Raw genomic sequence first — 20,824 nt, forward strand, 5'->3', positions numbered from 1 at the left:
GCCAGACTTTTATTACCATAGATAAGTTGAGATTGATCCTAGAAACTTATTTTCACACCATTACATACTCTAAACCATAAAAGCAAAGGATCTTCCGTCCAGCACATTGTTCGATGCTTTAACCCTTTATTGAATAGCAGCATAGGTGATCAGTGACGGATTCGTACCATCTCCCCAGAGAAACCCTATTTATACATGTGAAATGGAATGCCCCTCTGAGAATGCAGGACACACATACACACACTTCCATGTGATCCGACACACAGCTCTATTTTTAACAGAGCTGGACACAGTGCCCCCCTCTCCCACATGCAAGGGCACTGCAGTTTTGAAGGTATGCCATGCCAGTGTCGGATCAACACTGAAGTTTTTCGAAAGCACAACTAACGACTAAAGGTAGGAAAACATACAAGGGATGAGATGTTGAAAAGATGTTTAATGGAAACTGACTAGATTCAGAGTTTGCAGATCTAGAACTTTTCTAAGATGAGGTTTTGTGTTTGGAGATATTTTCCATTGATCTATGTGTGTGTAGTGCTACTGTACTAAAATGAACCACTTAAGCATGTACACAATGGAAAAGAACCTCAAGCCCATGGCTTTAGCTATTAATATGCTAATAAAGAACTAAACACCCAGTTTGTAGTAAGATGATGGCTGTGTCTAATAATAATAATAATAATGATAATTTTTCTAGGCTTTTGTTCAACAGTTATGATGATCCATGCAGGGAAATTATATTTTCTTTAATAATTTAGAAAAAATGGAAAATAAGCACAGCTGAATGCATTTGCTGTATGCTAAATGCACCTCCACGTTTGTAAAAAAAAACTGCCCGCAAGCTAGATTAGATAAGACTGTAAGACTTATTATTAAAGCTTGTAAATCATGATCTTCATTCTCGGCATTAAGAGGCACATCTAGATCATTTCTGATCAATTGGAGCATGCAAAATATTTGTAAAAGAGAAGCAACCCAAACAGAACATCATGCTGGGATGTTTTATGGGACTATTGTGGGGCTCTTGTGGGGCTATTTCCTGTCAGTGAAATATTTTAATCCACAAATCACCTTGCAGTGAGTTGTTGTGAAAGCTCTGGAGTCAGCTTACAGTCAGGCCAAGATCATCCTCACAGGGACATTAGACACAGTTTGAGCGTATTACAGCTTATTTCTTTGGAATTTAACCTTGCTTTTTTTTGCTGTTTTTCTTCTGTTGTAAATGTTTGATGCCTACACATTTAACCTTAGCAATTTAAACTCTAGCCTCCAGTTTCACAGAAAAGGTTTAAGCTATTCCCAGACTAAAATGCAAGTGTTTTGTCTCAAGATGCACACCAGTATTGTTTTTTTCTAAGGAATGTTTATAAATGTTACTTAAATGTCCCAATTGAACTAAGGCCTAATCCTGGCTTAATCTAAACCCTGTCTGTGAAAGTGTTTGTTTGGTTGTTTGGTCAAAAGTTAACATGAATGACTATTTTATATATATCAATTTTTTTTTTTAATTGTATGACTGAATTGAAAGATGCAGTCTATACTGATCAGCTGAATAAAATATACTACGGAACAGATCAAAAGTTTGGGGTCAGTAAGATTTTTTTTTATTATATGAAAGAAATTCATATTTTCAAAGGTAAGGATGCATTAAATTGATCAAAAGTGGTGGCAAAGATATGCTACAAAAGAGTTCTATATCGCACAGGTATCCTGTTCTTATGAGCTTTCAATTAATAAAAGAATGATGAAAAAATTTTCATGAGGGAGCACAACTGATTCCAACTGGTTACTGGAGTAATGGCTGTTGAAAATTCAGCTTTGCCATCACAGGAATAAATTACATTTTAAAAATAGATTTTTTTTTGTTGTTGTTGTATTTTTGATCAAAGAAATGCAGCCTTGGTGAGCATAAGAGACTGCTTTCAAAAACATAAAAAAAATCTTACTCATCCCACACTTTTGAATGGCAGTGTAAATGTTTTAGTAAAAAAATCTTTTTTTTTTCATAATTGTGTTTTTTGTTTGTTTTAGATGTCATAAGCCATTGGAGCTTGACTGCAATGGATGACTTAGACCACAGTGTGCTGATAGCAGAGCAGGATTGGGACTGTTTCTGTACAGAGAGTGAGGAATGTTCTGTTCAGCAGGCCAAGCTTGCAGCCTCAGAGGAGTCTGGCTTCAGTGACATGGACGATGATAACACCTCTGTTTACGTGTCATCTCTTCCCACTAAGACCAGCCCTCACCAACACTGTGAAAAAGATAGTTTAGACGGACATAAACAGCATCAAATAGGAGAATGTGAAATAGAACATACATCTGAGAATTCAGAGTTTACTGAATATCCTAGTCCTAAAACAGAGCCACAGAATGCCAGGTCTGCTGAGCAGATGTCCGATGCTAGAGAAAATGAACCGGGGGCTACAAGTGAATGTCAAAACAAAGCTAATGAAGACAATAACCTGACAGAGAAGTTCAACTTAGGGAAATTAAGAGGAAATTACGAGGATCAAGAGAATGGTGAAAATAAATCAAGCCAAGCCACCACCGAGCCAGTCTCTGAAACGTCTTCAGCCGATATAAAGCATGAAAAGAGTACGGATGGTATAGAAATGCTAACTGAGGAGACGGACACTTCACCAGTGGCCAAAAAAGAGAAGGAGCGTTGGTTTGTCACTGTAAATGACAGCCCAGTCCGTCTGAGAGTAAAGGGTCCCACTTCAGTCCAAAAAAAAAGAAGGAAAAAAAAAACTTCTAAAAACCTGTGCCAGAACAGCGGAGTGATGGAAAAGTGCTCTTCCTTAAATAACGATAAAGAGCCAGATAAAGAAATTATTGAAAGACAAACAATGCAGGACAAATTTGAACAAGAAAATGTTATTTCTGATTCACCAAATGTATTTCATATCCAAGGTGCAATATGTATTTCACCCATTAGATCATGTGAGAGTGAATGGGAAAAAACAAGCTGTGCAATTAGTTTAATAAAAGAAATCCCAGTAGCAAAATTAGAAGGAAATCCTGCCGACTCTCTACATTCAACTCCCAAACATATGCCAGAGAAATTATTTAAAGATCTCAGTGGCCCTTTGCCACAATACTGGGATCATGAAAGCACAGCATGTGATAAATATGACAAATCCACAGTAGATTTGAACTGTGAATGTAGACATACAACTAATAATTTAAGCCACTTTAATAATGACACAAAGGTGGAAAGTCCCAGATTTATTATGGGTTCCTCTGAACCCACTCCTCAATCAGATACTAAAGGAGAAAGAACAGAACAGCAAGAGCCCTTGGGAGAATCATTTAATAGAGAAGAATCATCCCAAGAGATACAATCCTCCAGTAACAGTGACAAGACTTCAGGTCCGACTCGACCTATATTTGCCATTTCCTCCTTTTGGGATGAAATGGAAAAACTAACAATAAATGATATTTTGCAACTTAGAATAGCCAATAACAGGTCTCTACTGACAGAAAGCATTGTTCCAGAGGAAATAAACGATGTGGACACTGTCGACACTCATCTTGATAGCGGTGAGGTGGAATCTAAAGATGATAGTTTAGAAGATGGCCTTGTAGACGATGCAGCAGATTCTGACTATTTCACACATTTGGATGACTCTAAACCAGACAGATCGAGCTGTGAATTTTCAACTTACTCCGATTTCGATGAAGAGTTTCTACAACTTCTTCATGCAAGTGCAAACCCTAGTCCAGAACCCATTGAAGGCAAAGAGCAAACCCAAAGGTTTCTTGAACCTACGTGTCCCATCGATTTAGAAGAAACTTGGCGAAGTGAATCAAATGAGATTGTAAAGCTGTGTACTAAGAGTGATTTCCCAATGTATTCAGAGACAGAAGCAGAGATGCAGGACATATTTCTAACAACAAAAGAAGACAACAACATGAGTACCTTTGTAGTGGACCACTATAGCATGAGAAGACCAACACCTTCTCCAGTTTTATCGATTTCTGATTTTCTTGACGATCAGTGCCTGCCGTCTTTCTTCGAAATGTTGAAGAGTGACACAGAATCAGAACAATACAAGGCTTGGATCCCAGATAGAAACTCTTCGCTTTGTATTTCACAGACCGTATCTGTGGCTGAGACTTATGATGACTTCTTCTCAGACTTCGAGGTTGAGAATCTTCTGTTTCCTTCAGTGCAAGGTTCAACAAAAAGTGAGAAAACGTTGGTTCCTATCTATTCCTCTTCTCATTCAGTGGTTAAAGACCTAGAATTTCCAGAGGTAGAAAAAGAGATACAGTTGGATAGTGAAGATGAGATTCCCGCAATCCGGTTTATGAGGTGTGCAAGCCCCTCTGAAACATCAAACTTGTGCTTTATTACTAGCCAGAGAAGTACCTGGAGAAACCTTTCTCTGAGACACACTAAACTTTTAATGGGAAGGACATGGTGTAGGATGGCCACTTCTTGGGGTTTTCCCAAAACAGCTGACACAGTCTGTGGTTATGGAACGAGAACAACATCAAGTTCATCTATGGTTCAGCAAAAGCTTCCAGTGGTTCTCCTAGGAAACCAGGCCCTTGGGAAATTCACAGAACATCAGATACACGTTGGGGCAACAATCGCAGACACAGGTACATTTTTAGAGATCAAATTAATGCAATAGACATGAAAATGTGAAGTCTTACATTGCAAAATTCTGCTTACAGATAGAGATAGCTTTCCTTTTTCATTAAAGCAAGCAGACATGTGCCTTGTTTGCATTGCTTTTGCATCTTGGGTACTAAAGTCAAGCGACCCACAATCTACAGACATGTGGAAAGCAGGTAAGACTGTCATGGGGATTGTGTATTTCTGAAATGAGACACAATGATCAGTCTGTTACATATTAAATTAGGCAATTTATTCAGATAATATGAGCACACAAAATTAACATGATCTTTTTTCCTCTATTATTTCTCAGCTCTTCTGGCAAATGTGAGCGCGATATCTGCCATCCAGTACTTGCGGCGATACATAAAAGAAGGATGAACCATAAAAATCTAGTATTATTAGAGCTTTCTGAGTATTTCTCACAAGGGGCCAGTGTACAGGAAAGAGTTAATTTTGCACAAATTCACACCAAACACTTTAGTAAATACACATATTAGGTTGTATTCCATATTTCCTAACAGTCTAATATTTGAATGTTCAATATATTCATGTTACAAAATAGGTGTTCAATCAATAAATAACTTATCAAAGGACAATTTTGTTAAAGAAAAGCATACAAAGCAAAGGAGGAAATATTTGTTTTTCCCATACAAACACTTGCTCAGTTAGAAGACATATATTGCTTTAGATATTATGTTGATATGGACCAGAAGTGACAACTGGTAAGTTTTGCGTCAGTTATATTCAGGACTCAAGCTGTGCTATACATATTTATGTAACTCAAAATTAAACTATTTTGCAGTGTACATATAAAAAAAAAAATCACTCACTCTAGATGTATCTATTAAATGCAAAAACATGCGGCCAAGGATTAAAAAAAAAGTTCATATAGTTTTTCAGTGGAGAAACAGATCTGAGCACATTTAATAAAGAATATAAATTTGCACATAAAATATAGTTGGGAGTCATGGAGGTATCAGAAAGTGCCAGAAAAATGACTATCAAATATGTGTCAAATATTTCTATCACACTTAAGCAGAGACTGATATCAATGTGATAAGAGCAAGTGTATATGAAACAGCCTCTAAAATATTCTTAGAAAAAATATAAATGAATTTACCACTGAAAGAAAATGTATTCATAAAAAAAAAAGGATCTGAGCTGACTATATGTGTTCATATGACATGATAAGGGATGTACTGAAGTGTATGCAAAGTTAAAATTAGCCAAACCGTTTGTAATAATCATGCTTTTGTCATCGGAATGACAGTTTTGAAGTTTTAACTATAAGGTAATTGCAACTAGACAACACTGTGCATGTAAAGACAAATATACATCAAGACATGGATACTAAAAATGAGAATATATTTCTCATTAATAACATCCATATACTTTGTAAAATGCTAGTACAAATGTTTAGTGTTAATTCGAAGAAAATAATGACTTTTTGGCAGTTTTAGAAAAAGTAACCCATAAGTTTCACAATAACAGCGTTAACAGATAACACTCAGGTCCGCTTGAACACATACAAAACAATGGCACACCATTTCATGTTTTCTATTGTTATTTTAACAATTAATAGTAGTGCACAACAATACACTTGTATTGCATTAAACAATATTACCTTTCTTTCTTTATTGTGTTTATAATGAATTTCATATTATTCTGAGAATGCTGTGCTCCTTCCCAACCAGCCTGGCTATGAAAATTTAACTTACTAAACAGTAGCCCATTTGTAATTGGCCGAATGCACATGCTAGGACTGAAGCGGATTGTGAGGATACCATTAAATATGCCAAATGCATGTTATTGCTAACTACTGACCCTCTATGAATTAACTTCCTGCCCCATGTAGGGATAACCCAGGAACTGACCTGCCCTATCACATTGTGTCTTTAAGTATGGTGGTAAACACTGCAATAAGGGTTTGTCAGCCTGATTGGTCTTCTGCAGTATCGTATGACCATGGCAGTGAAGCAACTGTTCTGTAGAGCCGGACAAGCTCTTTTTCCAGACAGAACAAGATCAACACTACAGTCAACATGCTAATACTCAAGCTGCATTTGGTTTACATAATTAAATCTAATGGTAAAAAGCTAAATTACTGAAAGAATAAGGTATTGTAGAGTTTACTACAGGTGGGTTTTATATTGATGAGTACTCTGAGGTATAGATGAAGAGGCTGTCAGAAAATGAAGGATAGAGTAAAGCATGCACTTTTTGCACACAGGTCATCTGAAGTTTTTGTATCCAAATCTATCATTGCAACTTTTAAATTCCACCAGTTAATATATTATTTTAAACATATAATATTTACAATCTTAAAATGAATGTTTCAATAAACTTTGAAACTAAATTGTGATAAACTCTGGATATTGGACAGCACTTCTCAAATACTTAGTAAATCTACAGTACTGTGCTTTTAGCACAATAACGACATTACATGGGAATTGCATTTCTGACAGAAACAGTTTCTAAATAGTGTTCATGCAAGGAAAGCAAATTCACTGTGCTCCAAAAGGCTAGTAATTTCATACAGCACAAAGGAGTCGGTCAAATGTTTATAAGTGCCAAAACAGGGATAACCCCATGTTGGGTTTTCAGAAACAAAAGGCCTGATACCCTGAACACAGAATCACTTTGTAATCCACAGTGGAGGATTTTTTCATTTCAGGACTGCTTGTCTCCCTCTTTCTTCAGACGGCTGTCAAAGAGACCACAGTATCATTTATAGTCACTTAAAAATCAAAGTAAAAAGGTAATAAAAAAAATCTTCTGTTTACTGTAGGCTGACATTACTTTTAGTACTCATAAAATAAAAATAAGCTGTGTTTGTGAAATTAGAGAACAGTAGTGATAAAAACTTTCCTTTTTCGTTTTCGTAAATGATTCATCAGCGCATGCGTTTTTAAAGAAAAATAAATGCCATCAAAACAACTTGCCAAGAGCTTATTTACACATGCATTCTTGAACAGCCCATTAAAGGGATAGTTCACCCAAAAATGAAAATTCTGGCATTAATTAATCACTCTCATGTCATTCCAAACCTGTAATACATTCGTTCATCTTCGGAACACAAATGAAGATCTTTTTAATTAAATCAGAGCTTTCTCTCCCTCTATTGACAGCCTACGCAACTACCACTTTCAAGCCCCAGAAAGGTAGTAAAGACATCATTAAAGTAATTAGTATTTCTCAAGTGGTTTAACCTCAATTTTATGAAGCGACACAAGTGCATTGTTTGTGTAAAAAAACAATTTACCACTTTATTTACAAAATATTAATCTCCCAATGTGCGTTCACACAACAACATTTATTTTCGAGTGAACACAACACAACATGCAACACGTGGTGCTCTCATCAATGCGCTTTGGTTGTGCAAAAAAATATAATTTTATTTACACTACTTTATTTACAAAATATTAAGCTCCAAAGCACACGTGTCGCTTTATAAAATTGAGGTTAAACTACTGGAGTCACATGGATTACTTTTATGATGTCTTTGAGCAATTAATGAGAGAATTTTCATTTTTGTGTGAGCTAACACTTTAAGGTCTCTGTGGTTCACCTGTAGTAGTCTTCTTGGCTGGGGAGAGGAGCACTGTGTAAATGTGCATGTCCATGTAGCCACTGCTGCTCCAGTGCCAGCCTCTGCAGCTCTGCTGACTGTGCCTGCATCGCCTGCAACTGATGCGCAGCAGACATCGGAGCCAAGGGTCCTGGTAACTCTCTGAATGGTCCTCCTTTGAAAGAAAGACACAAAACATGCTATTAAGAAGCAACAATAAAACAACAATAGGTTGACAAACATTATTACATTACATGTGCATTTTAGCCATTTTTCGTTGTTCATTTAACCATTTTGGCTCTTGGAGTAATGAAAACAAGGCATTGTTTTTGGATTTTAATTATTTGAAAGAATTAAAGAAATCCACAGATGCATTTTTTTTTTTTTCCTTGACTGACTATCATAATCAAGTATGCATTGTCACAATGTTGAAAACGTCATTGATAATAGCAAGTCATTGCAAACAAATGTAAGCTCTATGTGACACAATAATACTGAAAACAATACTTGAGTTGTTCCTTCTAGTCAAGACTAGACAGTTTATCATAAGCAAAAGACAGGCCCAGATGGAATCTGTGGACTCTTTTATTTGCTCTAGTGTATACTATACGTATAAATTGTATATATTATATAGTACCATTCAAAAATTTGGGATCAATCGATTAAAAAAAAAATTACTAGATTAATCACACTTTTTCTTTGATAAATCATGAATTGTTTTTATATATGTTTTTAATATATTTTATAATTTAATAATTTCACAGTTATCTCTAAATTAATGTAGAAACAGCATAAAGACAGTATATTTTAAATATTTGTTTAATGGTATCTTTTTATGAATGAAGGCCAGTATCACCGATTCTAATACTGCTACTGATGTCTCAATGAAATTGATTACCCCCTATCAGGTCTAACAGGTAGGAAATATACAGAAATTGAATAAATTATCAAACAGTCTGCACTGCAAAAATTATAAATTAAATATAGATTAATCCTTATTAAAGCTACAAAAGTTCTTCTTTAGTCAAGAGTAATTTTCTCTGTTACCTTTGTTTTTTGATTAACATTAATGACAGACAGCATTAGTGGCTGCTGTATATATATATATATATATATATATATATATATATATATATATATACACACTGTATATCTTCAGCAAGGATGCATTAAAGTGACAGTACAGACATGTAAAATGTTTCTATAAGAACTCTATTTCAAATAAATGCTGTTCTTATGACCTTATGTTTATCAAAGAATCTTGAATTTTTTTTTTACCGTTTCCACATAAATATTCAGCAGAACTGTTTTCAAAATTTATCATAATAATAAGTGGTTCCTGAGCACCAAATCAGCATACTGGGATGATTTCTGAAGGATCATGTGACACTGAAGACTGGAGTAATGATGCTGAAAATTCAGCTTTGCCGTCACATTTTTAAATATATTAAAATAGAAAATGTATTTTAAATTGCAAAAATATTTCACAATATTAGTGAAATGAGTCATTTGCTCATTGATTCCATTCTGACCTATGTTTTACAGTAATCGGCTTGTTTGACTTGAACCGGCGCTGTACAGACCGATCGGTTGATGACATCAAAGTACCGCGAGAGCGATTCAAAAGCATAAGGAGCCGTCTGCTCTCTAATCGCTCTCGCGGTACTTTGATGTGATCAACCGATCGGTCTGTGCAGCGCCGGTTCAAGTCAAACAAGCCTATTGTCTCTGTGTATTTGCATCTGCTTGTTTGTGTTACAGGTGGGCGGTATCTGGTGATAATTTGTTGGAGGCTGTGATTTGTTCTCCTCCACACCTGATCCAGATATAAGGACCACCCCAAACACTAAACAAAGGCCACTTTTGTGCCATCGTTGATCGTAACCACTTTGCTATTGTTTTGTATCATTGTCTAGTCTAGAGTGTTATATCAGAGAGATTAAGAGTGTTTATTTGAGATTGTGATTTGGAACCTCTGTTTATCCTTGTTAACTGACCCATGCCTGTTTGACTATGATTTTGGATTCTGTTTTGCATTGTTTGCTACGGACTTGTACATTAATCTCCTGTAAATATTTTTGTATACATTTTTCCCAAATTAAGGGCCATAGGGGGTTTGACGCCATTTTATTTTGTTTATCTTTTCACATTGTTTTTGGTTTAGGGAGGTAGGTAAGTTTAAATTGTATTTTGTTTTCGGAATTGTAGAGGTTAAACAAAAGATTGTTTTTGTTTGTTATTTTGGCCTTGTCTGCCTCTGACGCTAAACCCTTTTGGAAATAAACATATTTATTGTTGGTATCCCTCTGGTAGTGAGACTCATTCCTTTTCTTGTTACGGCTGACCACTAGCGGTCGTAACAGTGATCAAATAAATGCAGCCACGGTGAATAAAGAGACTACATTGAAAATCTTACAAACTAAAAAAAAAAATATATATATATATATATATATATATATTTTTTTTTTAAAATAATTTAATCTTAAATACTAATTCCACAGAATGGATTTAAACAGTTCAATGTGTTTGAAAAAAGCTGAGCGTAATACATTTACTTGGCTGCTAAAAGTTTAAGAAGCATGCAAGCAATAAAGATGTACAAATCAAAAGGGTTTGGTGTTCCGATTCGGCTCAGCGGTGGGCCTGGGATTACGTGTGGGCCTGGCTATATGAGTTATATGGGTTAGAAATGTTAATGTTAGCTTTCTTTTATATGAAACGGGAGTCTATTTGGTGACTCACCAAACAGAGGGTGGCGGAGCATTTCGTGCTCATGGGGTAACTCACTGAGTAGAGGGTTGGAGATGGCACCAGGTGGGTAAGGGAATCGTGCCAGAGGGGGTCCAGCAGCCAATGGGTCCAGAGGATGAGGCCCTTGTCCTGAAAAACAAAGACGTCAACATTTCCATATACTTTCTTAAAAGAATGCAATCTAGATCAGTGTTACTCAACTCCAGTCCTGGGGACCCACCAACCAGAATATTTTAGATGTCTCACTAATTTAAACATCTGATTCAGCTCATTAGCTAATTAGTCTGTTGAATAGGGAGACATCTAAAACATGAAAGTTGAGAGTTCAGAAATACTGATCTAGATAACTGTGTTTGCCTATATCATTGAAATTCTCACCTTGGTTGAGAGGGTCCTGTTGGTGCAGATGAAGATGTGAGTGTATGTGTGAGTGTTGGTGGTGGTGTGGAGTAACATTAAGCATCTGTAGCCGTGCAACAGGGTCACCAGCTGCAACGGAGGCCATCCTTTCAGCATGGAGCCGTTCAGCAGTCAAGCGCTCGGCGTAGCTGATTTCCGGCCGAGGAGGAGCCGCTAGGTTGCGCTCCATGGCTGGGTGGAACTGGGCAAAGGGATGAGGCCCTGCCACATGAGGAAGAGGCAGGGCACCGTGGCGTGCAAAATGCTCCATAGGATTTGCCGATGGATGAAGTGGGTTCTCTAGCTCCGGCGGCTTCACCTCAAATCCAGGCTTCATTCTTTCTCGGATCTCCCTCTCTCGAAGCTCACGAAGCTCTCGCTCTCGAAGGGCTGGGTCTGCTGCATAGAGCCCCGGCATGTGATAAGCTAACAGGTGCTCACCTGGCCCAAGATGCATGAAGAAAGGATGATTGCGGTTGGTGGGCGACATGACGTGGGGGCGTGCGTACTCGCTGAGCGTGCGGAGGGCTGGAGTATCAGGGCCAAGATATGGAGGAACAGCAGCCACCGTGGTGGGTGGAGGGGGTTCGAATGACGGACGGCCGGGTTGCACGTGGGCAGCAAGCAAGTGCTCACTTATGCGGCCATCATGGGATGAGCTTGAAGCCCGCTATGTAAAAAAAGGTTTATTTTATTAACGTAAAGTTTTCTTATAAGAAAATATACAATTACAAAATTACCTTTATATTATTTTAATTATATTTAAATAATTAAGCCTAAAAAACTAAGCCTATTTTTTAGGAACAAGACTGTTTTTTTTTTTTTTTTCAATTAATATTGCATTCACGTTTATTTATAAATTGACAATCTAATAAAAAGCAGAAACAGAACAAGAAATACTATCCTGATGCATAAATACTTGACAATTGGCATGAGATTTTTTTTTTGCAGTAAGGAAAATTTGAAGGGAAATTGCAATCATGACAATGTCACAAAGTAAAAGAAATTTAATTTGCTAAAAATTCAAAGATAAATGCTACATATACTTACAGAGGTTTTATCAGAGTCTCTCTCCCTTTCTCGCTCTCGCTCTCGCTCCCTCTCCCTCTCCCTCTCCCGCTCTCTTTCTCTTTCTCTCTCCCGTCCCTGTCGAGCGCTCAGCTCTGCTTCTCTTCTGGATCTTTCGGCAGCTTCCTCTCGTTTTTTAGCCAGTTTTGAGGAGGACAAGGGAGTGAAGTACATGTCTGTACGAGAGCAGGAGTTGTAGCCTCGGTTGAGGTGTTTGATAAATCTGCAATTGACAAACAAAATAGAATAAAATTGTAAAGTCTTAGTGAATACCATTTTGAATTGTTTTCAAAAGGAAATACAATGTAATGATTTTTACCTTGATTTTTTTTTATACCATTTTATTTACTTTTTTATAAACTTTTTTTATTTTGAATTTAAAATAAAATATTTTAGACTACTACTACTACATTATAAAAACATTTTATTCATATTTTTCATTCTATAATATTTTAACAAAAATTCTAATCTTGACAAATGTGATCTCCATACCTTGCTGACTGACTTGCATGGCTGGGTATGTCAACAACTGTCGGTACGGGAGAGGGACTTCTGCGAGGGGGAGGCGGGCTATCACATTCCTCCTCCTCATCAATTGGCTCCTCTTTTATATGAGCTTCTCCAACAGGAGTGCTTGCTGAAGAAGCCGTAGAGGGCTGATGGGCAGGGCCAGGGATGGGAGGAGTGTAAAGAGGGAATGAAGCAGTAGACTCGGGAGTAGGACGATTTTGGGGGAGCGATGGGTTAGAACTAGCAGGAGGGGCACCACTGGTGTGACCTTTGACCTGCTGGCTCTGTGACTGAGTCAGAACAGAAGGGTGAGCAGGGTGATTTTGTGGAATTATATGAAGTGGAGGAGGCTGGGAACAAGGCAAGTGCTGTGAGGGCAAGGAAGCAAGAGGTTTTAGAGCCGGAGGGGGAGGCAAATTGGGGTGGATCTGTAGGAAATGGGGTGGAGGTGCAGAAAGGTGAGGAGGCTGCTTGTGAGAAGGTGGAATTGGAGTTGTCGGAGGGGGCTTGATTTGGGTTGCTGCTGTAGGAGGAAGTGGACTTTCTTTTTGAAGGTGCAGCAGTCTGGAAGCAAACCCTGGTGGCTGAATCGCCCCAGCTGAAGGATTCTGCAGCTGACCTGGATTGTGCTGATAATGGGGCGGCACAGGGAATGACTGCCCCTGCCCTGGACACTGCACCTGCTGAGACGAGGAGTTTGCATAAGAATTCGGTGCTTCGGGTCCCCTGGAACCACTTCTGAAAGTGGTGGGACATGGAACTTCCTGAGAAACCTCCATGGATGTTGCCTTCGAGGTGGCGGTAGAAGCTCCAGGTGAAGGTGCGGATGAGGATGCAAGCAGAGAGGGCTGAGGAGATGATGGCGTTTCAGATGGGACATGTGTTGTAGGGGTCGAAGTAGGCTGCTGGGGCTGGGTTTGTGGGTTTGCACCAGGTGCAGGGGGTGGCACTGGGGAGTCAGAGTCACTTTCGTTGGCTTGCAGGGGACTGGCCAGGCTGGGGGAGGAACTGCGGTTGTCCTGATCAATGTCTTTAGTGTCGCTGCTGCCATCGTCATTGGCACTGCGGCTATCGGAGCTCTCGCCTTCACCCTCACCTTCTGATGGAGAATCGGGACCATCCTGGGTTAGAGAAACACTGCTTAAAATCACTGCAATTATTTATATATACATATATAAATTATATATATATATATATATATATATATATATATATATATATATATATATATATATATATATATAAATTAAGGGTGTTAACGGTTCTCGATAATAAAATCAAACTGATCTCCACCCACAGCTCGGCACGCACTTGCACCAAGGATAATCTCAATTCTGACGACGCATCTATAATATTGTTTTATGAATAAAACAACATGTAAAACAGACGGACAGAGTTCCACTAATGTATACTTAAACATTTAAGCAAAAGAGAACTGCGCACACATGCTGTGTGAGAAGCTTTGTGTACACATCCAAACCGAACCGTGAGGACTGAAGAGTAAGTTGAACCGTTTCACCCCTAATATATAAAGTATATATTATTAGTGTCTTTTCTGAAAAGGCCAATTCACACTGCACCGACAGACGCCGACCAGCGCAGACAAGCGCAGATTCAGCATGTTCAATAGGTGAAAACAGCTCCAACAGACACCAACAGACACTGACAGGGGTAACACACTGATCCCACAAAACCTGACAAAGTGTCTGTTGCCATCTGTCAGCCTTAGGTGAGCATTAGATGATGGCAATCTAAATATAAAAGATTTTGGAAATGAACAAGCACAGTTAATATCATTTGTATATTAAAAAAAAAGAGTTGCTGATAACAAATATAGTACTGATAACTAAAAATCACTAAGTTTTATCGCTTGATTTTTAGTTTTTAAAACTTAGGACTTAATACTCCGATTTTTTTTAAGAAACCAACCCTGAAGAAGTAGAAAGAGAAACTGTTCCCCTTACCTGATTCTTGGGCCGTTTCATGTTTTTCCTTTCCGGTTCATCGACATCTGGAGCAGCTGAGTCTCTCGGTCTTTTAACGCCCTTAACTATAGACACCTCTACTTTCATCTTCAAAAGTTTAATAATAAAGAAATTTGTAAATTAACAGGTTAAACAACACAAGAAGGATAAACCGTAAGTAAACACACTTTTCAAACTCTAAACCAAGCAGGCTCCTTTTTACCACTACCTTGTTGGTCTTCCCAGCCACCCCATTCTTGATTTCAGAACTGGAAGCCCTGGTTGCCATAGCAGTGGAACTGGCTCTGGGAGACTGTCCATTAGATCGCACATCCTCGACGGTGGGAGACATGGCCCTGTCGGGACTTCCGGTTGGTCTGACGCGCCCACTTCGAAGAGATGACATCTACATGTAGAGACATAAGACTAAATTAAGCAGACTACTCTTTACACATTTCCCTGGGCACTAAAGCACGAGTTAGACCTACATGTGGTGGAACCCGGCTCCGACGGGTCTTCATCCCATGTCTGACACCCTCTTCCTCTTCTTTGACAGGTTTGAAGAGGTAGGGCGGATCTGCTGGTTTGGGAACAGGTGGCAGGCGCCGGTGCTTGCTGAAGTGAGAGTGGCAACTAGAGCACAGCAAGATATTGTCTCTCCCTCCATGATGCCAGTCTTTGGAGTCTGAAAGAAACATAAATTTTATGCTGTGTGAGTTATTTCAAAAGAAAAGTCTCATATAAATAAAAAGTATTCACAGAAGTCACAAGAACTGCAAACCATTTTACTTCCGTAATGTGTAAAGTATACTTCCGTTCAAAAGTTTAGGGTCTATAAAATTTTATAATTTTTTTAATAAGTCTCATATGCTCTACAAGGATGCATTTTTTTTCTAAAAAATACAGTATAAAAGTATTTTTGTGAAATATTATTACAATTTAAAGTAATGGTTTTCTATTTCAATATACTTTAAAGTGTCATTTATTCCTGTGATCGCGAAGCTGAATTTTCAGCATCATTACTCCGGTCTTCAATGTAACATGATCCTTCAAAAATCATTCTAATATACTGATTTGCTGTTCGAGAAACATTTATTACTAATGTGAATGTTGAAAACAGTTGTGCTGCTCAATATTTTTCTGAAAACATTTCTTTCTAAATTCTTTGATGAATAGAAAGCTGAATAAAACCAAATTTTTAACAAGAATAAAAATGTAGGACTAGACTTATATCCATTGGGATTGGATTGTGAAAAGTGGAACAAACATTTTCACAACAAGACCAGGAACACACATTATGCAAATAGAGTCCATTCTTATCTCATGTTAAGAAGAATTGCTAAACTAAGCAGTTTGAATCCAATGTAGGGTGACTAACCAAGTACAGCAGAAAGTCACTTTCAGAACAGCATGATTGTTGATAGATATATGCATATGGTCAACAAATTATGAAATGCAGTATATACAGCATTCTCAATATAGAGGCCTAAGAAGGATGAAAAACTTACTAGTGGATAGACAGTGACTGCAGGCTTGTCCTTTGCTGCCCTGCTCACTATCCTCACTGTCCAGATCATCTTCACTGGCTGAACTGAGCTCCACTACAGACAGACAAAAAATACAAAAATTATTAACAGTTCTTCTTGTGGAGTTACTTCCTTTAAATTATAACTGAATCAGACTTGCTATCATGTTTGGGCAGCCTGCTAAAAATGAACAGACGTATGGCGCATAGTGCTGCACTTACTGGAAGAAGTGCGAGATGTTGCATTGGCTGCAGCTGTCGAGTTGCGAGTTTTCACTTTGCGGGACACCGGCTGTCTTCTCTGCTGCCGATGAGGTCGTGATGCCACAGCTTCAGGAGTTTTCTTCCAGTAGTAGTAGAATGTGATCAGCTCACCCTGAGAGGACAAATTAGTTGTAAAAAAAAAAAACTTCAATTTGACAAACACACATTTTTAGTCAGATTTGAAATGGCAGGTTTCCATACCGTTTTCTTACTAGGCAGTAGCTCCTTACGGATCTTAAAGAAGTTTTTGCCATACTGTCTAAGACCTTTGATAAACCGTTTCTGTAATTGAACATATTAACAGATTGATGATTCTTAAGTAATACAATCGAAAAGTTCTAGTCTCACATTTCTACATTCCACTATAACCAGGTTTTATCAGTGAAAACTGAGATGGTACAAGTGAAAAAACCCAAATCCAAACACTTTCTCACCACTTCATCTTCTGACCAGCATTTCTCAATGAGTTTTGGAACTGGTTTCTTCACCAGACACTGCAGGGCTTTGGCTGCATCGTATTGGCTTTCGTGGAGCTGTGCGCAAAAGAAATTAAAGTCATATACCCCCAGTTGCACAGCAAATTAACTACAGTTGAGGTAAAAAGTAAGATTTATTATTTGCAGTTTTTATTGTCACTGACTTAACAAATTACATCAAAGGTCAAAGAATTAAACCCACTGATGACGTGTGATGTCTGCCCGAGCAGGGTGCGCAGAGGTATGGAAATACATATGTTCACAGGCAGATTTAAAGGCAGGGTAGTTGATTTGCTCCAGAAACATTTTTGTTATGCTGGTTGAAAGTCTCTTCACATCCTGACAGAAATCACTAATTTAGTGGTCTAAATGTATATGCATAGGCCTATATATCATCTGTGGAATGCGTAGGACCATAAAATGATCGTCCAATCATTGCATTCGGTCTGAATTCAATAATACGATGTCCTATCTGCCTGTCAACATATGTACTTCCATACCTCCATGCACCTGCTCACGCAGACATCAGACGTCATCAGTGTGTTTCATGCTATGCAGAGTTAGACAGGCGTCAGCCACCGACCACAGGGACTTAAACAGCAGCCACATTTCACAGTTCCTCCTGAAGCAAAACAACGAGCTTACGCTCCGTTCACGCTATAACTACGAGATATAAACCCATGACGTTATACTCAGAGAGGTTTATGACTCGAATTTATGCGTTTCAATGGAAACACTATCAATGCCAAAATGAATCTGCAGCAGTCAGATGGAACAGGTCAGAACTCTTTAAGTTGTTCTCGTTCATTTTTATTCTAATGTTTTGTGCTTTGAGACATGAGGTAGTTTGATGTCATCTCTCGTGATGCTTTTATTTGCTCCCAGCTTTATGCGTTCATACGTTTTGGAGGAGGCATGGCTTGAGACACTCTGAAGAGAGGATGGGATCTCATGCTTTCAAAGCTAGCTCGCTATTGCTAGCCTCTCTGAAAATTGCCTACTCAACCTTTAATAATACTTACATCGTATATTTGCTAAAACACTACAACAAATTGAGTTATATCATTAAAGTTCATTTTTTGACAAAACATAGCACAAACACAAAAATTACAAGCACTGACCGTATTTAAAGCATTCAATGTGGTATCATCCCGTGAAGCTGCAAGACAACCATCCTCTGTCGAACCTCCATCACACATCCCTGCAAAAGCTGCCATGCTCCTGTTTATACGGAGAACACAAAACAAAAAAGAAGGATATGTTGAATCACACACCATCCACAGACACCTCAGTTCCCTTTTTTAGATATAACCTCAAGCGATTATGAAGAAAAATTTAAACGGTGAATAATAACTGGCATCCAGAAAGCAGCCATTACCTGGCAGCCCGTAGGTACATGAGAAGGTCACAGTCATTGACCCCAGGTGCCCACACCAGCTCCTCATTTTCTGTGACAGGCTCTGTTGCATGTGCAGGTGGCGGCTGTAATTCAGGTAGCTTGGCCTGCATACATTTGATCATGACAACATAATGGTCAAAAAGAAAATGTTAACAGAGTTTTTTTAAGGACTTTTAAAGGTGCACTCAGTACATAGGTTTATTTAGCATTTAGCTGGCTATGATTTGTCCCAAAAGTACCAGTGGTTTTGGACCTTCAGCGCAGATACACTTGTTTCCTAGCAACTTCCGGACTGTAGACATGCTGGTATAACATTTCTTTATTTGTAAAACTTTTTTAATGATCAAGTATTACTTAGTGCACCTTTAAAACACTGCATGCCATAGATCTGCAAACACTTTTGGAATTTATTTAAACTCATTTTACCTGATGACTTGGTCCCACTCGAATCTCTCCTTGCGTGCTGTTCAGCTGCCTAAAAGACAAATTTGTATTTATTAGTTGAAATATGGATGTGTAAGTAGGCTACATCAATTAATACATCAAAATTTCCAAGATCCAAAAACTTGCAGCCAATATTCCACATGTAAATAGTAAAAATGATGCCTGTAATAACCAAAACATGAATACAAACACCATATTTATCAGAAACATACTGTTGGAAAAACTTCGGTCCCTGTCATGTGAGCTTCATGTCACTATTTTCCACCCTTTTTAATCGCCTCCTTTCAGTGTTAATCATAAAATGTGATTTGCCTATCAGCAGTTGCGATGATTAATCCAAATACCGCCTACAGAGCATAACCAGCCAATCAGCGTCCGACTGCTCCGTTCCCTCCAAAGGTTATATAAACGGGGGCTTGGACGTCTAGATATATTAACACATAAAGCATTACATTGCTGCGTGCAGAGTCTATTACAGTGCAAATCGAAATCAGTGCGTTGAACTCAAGAGTGTGATATGCACAAATACTGTTCGTTCGCTGTCCGCGAAAGAAAATATGCTAAAAATCACAATTTGCTGAACAAATATGCAGAACAGACAAACAAAACTAATTTGTAAGAGCAGCACCGCGTTCAACATCCATTACATACTTAGCAGTCAGCAGTACCTAACAGTTACACAACATCTGCCCCGTTTTATCTTGTCAGGCTCCTAGATGGCCTTTGCGTGTGTTTGTGTGTGTGTGTGTGGCCGAGCGAGACGAGCTGTCAAGTTCAAAATCGTCTCGATTTGCACTAGAATGCAAAAGTATTCCGGGTTTGGCAAAAAGCGCTGGCGCGCGCATAATCATAAATCTTTAATAAGAAAAAGCAACAAACCTTCGCGGACTGAACAAGTCGTCCATGGCAGGGGCCGTTTCGCTAGTGTTTACAGTTTGTTTGCAGCGTCGGCGGCGGCTCAAAACTATGCTTTCCTCTATTTCATACTACTCAAAATGGAGGCTGCGCTGAGTATTTTTTCATCAGCGCAGGCGATGACCTCAGTGTTCACGCACAGCCTACTGAGATCCCCTTCAACAAGCATAACTGAGCATGTGCCGCTGCAGCCAGCGCTAATGGGATCATCTCCGTGTCCCCTGTCTATGGAGATCAGCTTCAGGGAGATGTCTTTGGCCATCCTCCCGTGTCAATATTCACACACGAATATAGATGTCCCAATAAATGTAACCACCCTAGACTTGTTGGCATTCCTTTGCATATTTGATGAAAGGCGCCATGCATGAAGAGTGAAGAAGAATAACAATATCTTATTATAGTCAGTTGTGGGTTGTAAGATATAAATGCTTTAGATTTAAAGAACTGCCACTGTAGAGACGGTGGATTTATTTCGACTCAGTGGAATTAGGCTAGACGCTTTAAATGCAGCCATCTCTACTAAATTCATACATTTCTACTGTTAAGCCGGTGACTCTGATTGAAACAAATTTTCAGTAGTGCATTTCTATTCAATAAAAAATAAAAAATAAACCATACACGTATACTAAAACATTATTATTAATCTTAAAAAGGTGTTAGTATTGTTATTATTACTATTATTAAAGTAGTGGAATTCTATACCATAATCAAGAAAGGGATTCTTTATAATCAACAATGTCAACATTAATGTTAAACAAATAAACAGTTCTGCGTCAGGTTGCTTGCATCGCGGTTCATCTGACCAATCACAGCCCTTGCGGTCTGCGTCGCCTCGACGCGTAGTTAAATTTTTTTTGCGGTGCACGTCGAGCTACGGCGGAGGGGTCTGCGGGGGTACGCCGTCGATTCGA

At 38.5% G+C, this 20,824-nt stretch overlaps 2 protein-coding genes across 6 annotated transcripts; one reads left to right on the forward strand and one right to left on the reverse strand.

The window, feature by feature from the left end:
- The first annotated feature begins 286 nt into the window (after positions 1–286).
- On the forward strand, positions 287–6,259 carry perm1b (PPARGC1 and ESRR induced regulator, muscle 1b). Its single transcript, XM_077198297.1, has 4 exons — positions 287–396; positions 2,032–4,611; positions 4,687–4,803; positions 4,941–6,259. The coding sequence occupies exons 2-4, from the start codon at positions 2,061–2,063 to the stop codon at positions 5,006–5,008; spliced, it is 2,736 nt and encodes a 911-aa protein (XP_077054412.1). The 5' UTR covers positions 287–396; positions 2,032–2,060; the 3' UTR covers positions 5,009–6,259.
- rereb (arginine-glutamic acid dipeptide (RE) repeats b) lies at positions 4,859–20,142 on the reverse strand. Of its 5 annotated transcripts, none has more exons than XM_077198289.1 (17): positions 19,878–20,142; positions 18,981–19,029; positions 18,534–18,658; positions 18,277–18,376; positions 17,114–17,212; positions 16,881–16,961; positions 16,638–16,791; positions 16,399–16,491; positions 15,379–15,575; positions 15,120–15,296; positions 14,891–14,998; positions 12,909–14,047; positions 12,399–12,639; positions 11,328–12,018; positions 10,986–11,078; positions 8,199–8,373; positions 4,859–7,334 (listed from the first exon to the last, which is right to left on the reverse strand). In XM_077198289.1, exons 1-17 carry the CDS (start codon positions 19,901–19,903, stop codon positions 7,301–7,303), a joined length of 3,582 nt encoding a protein of 1,193 aa, XP_077054404.1. In that variant the 5' UTR covers positions 19,904–20,142; the 3' UTR covers positions 4,859–7,300. The 5 variants fall into 5 exon arrangements, with proteins under 5 accessions (XP_077054404.1, XP_077054402.1, XP_077054401.1 ...); XM_077198287.1 differs by having other exon boundaries at positions 10,941–11,078; positions 19,878–20,035; XM_077198286.1 differs by having other exon boundaries at positions 10,941–11,078; positions 14,891–15,001; positions 19,878–20,035.
- Positions 20,143–20,824: the final 682 nt, after the last annotated feature.

This window comes from Siphateles boraxobius, unplaced genomic scaffold (assembly GCF_051911475.1).
Source record: "Siphateles boraxobius isolate OS27281-9 unplaced genomic scaffold, OSU_SipBor_1 41, whole genome shotgun sequence".
Taxonomy (NCBI): domain Eukaryota; kingdom Metazoa; phylum Chordata; class Actinopteri; order Cypriniformes; family Leuciscidae; genus Siphateles; species Siphateles boraxobius.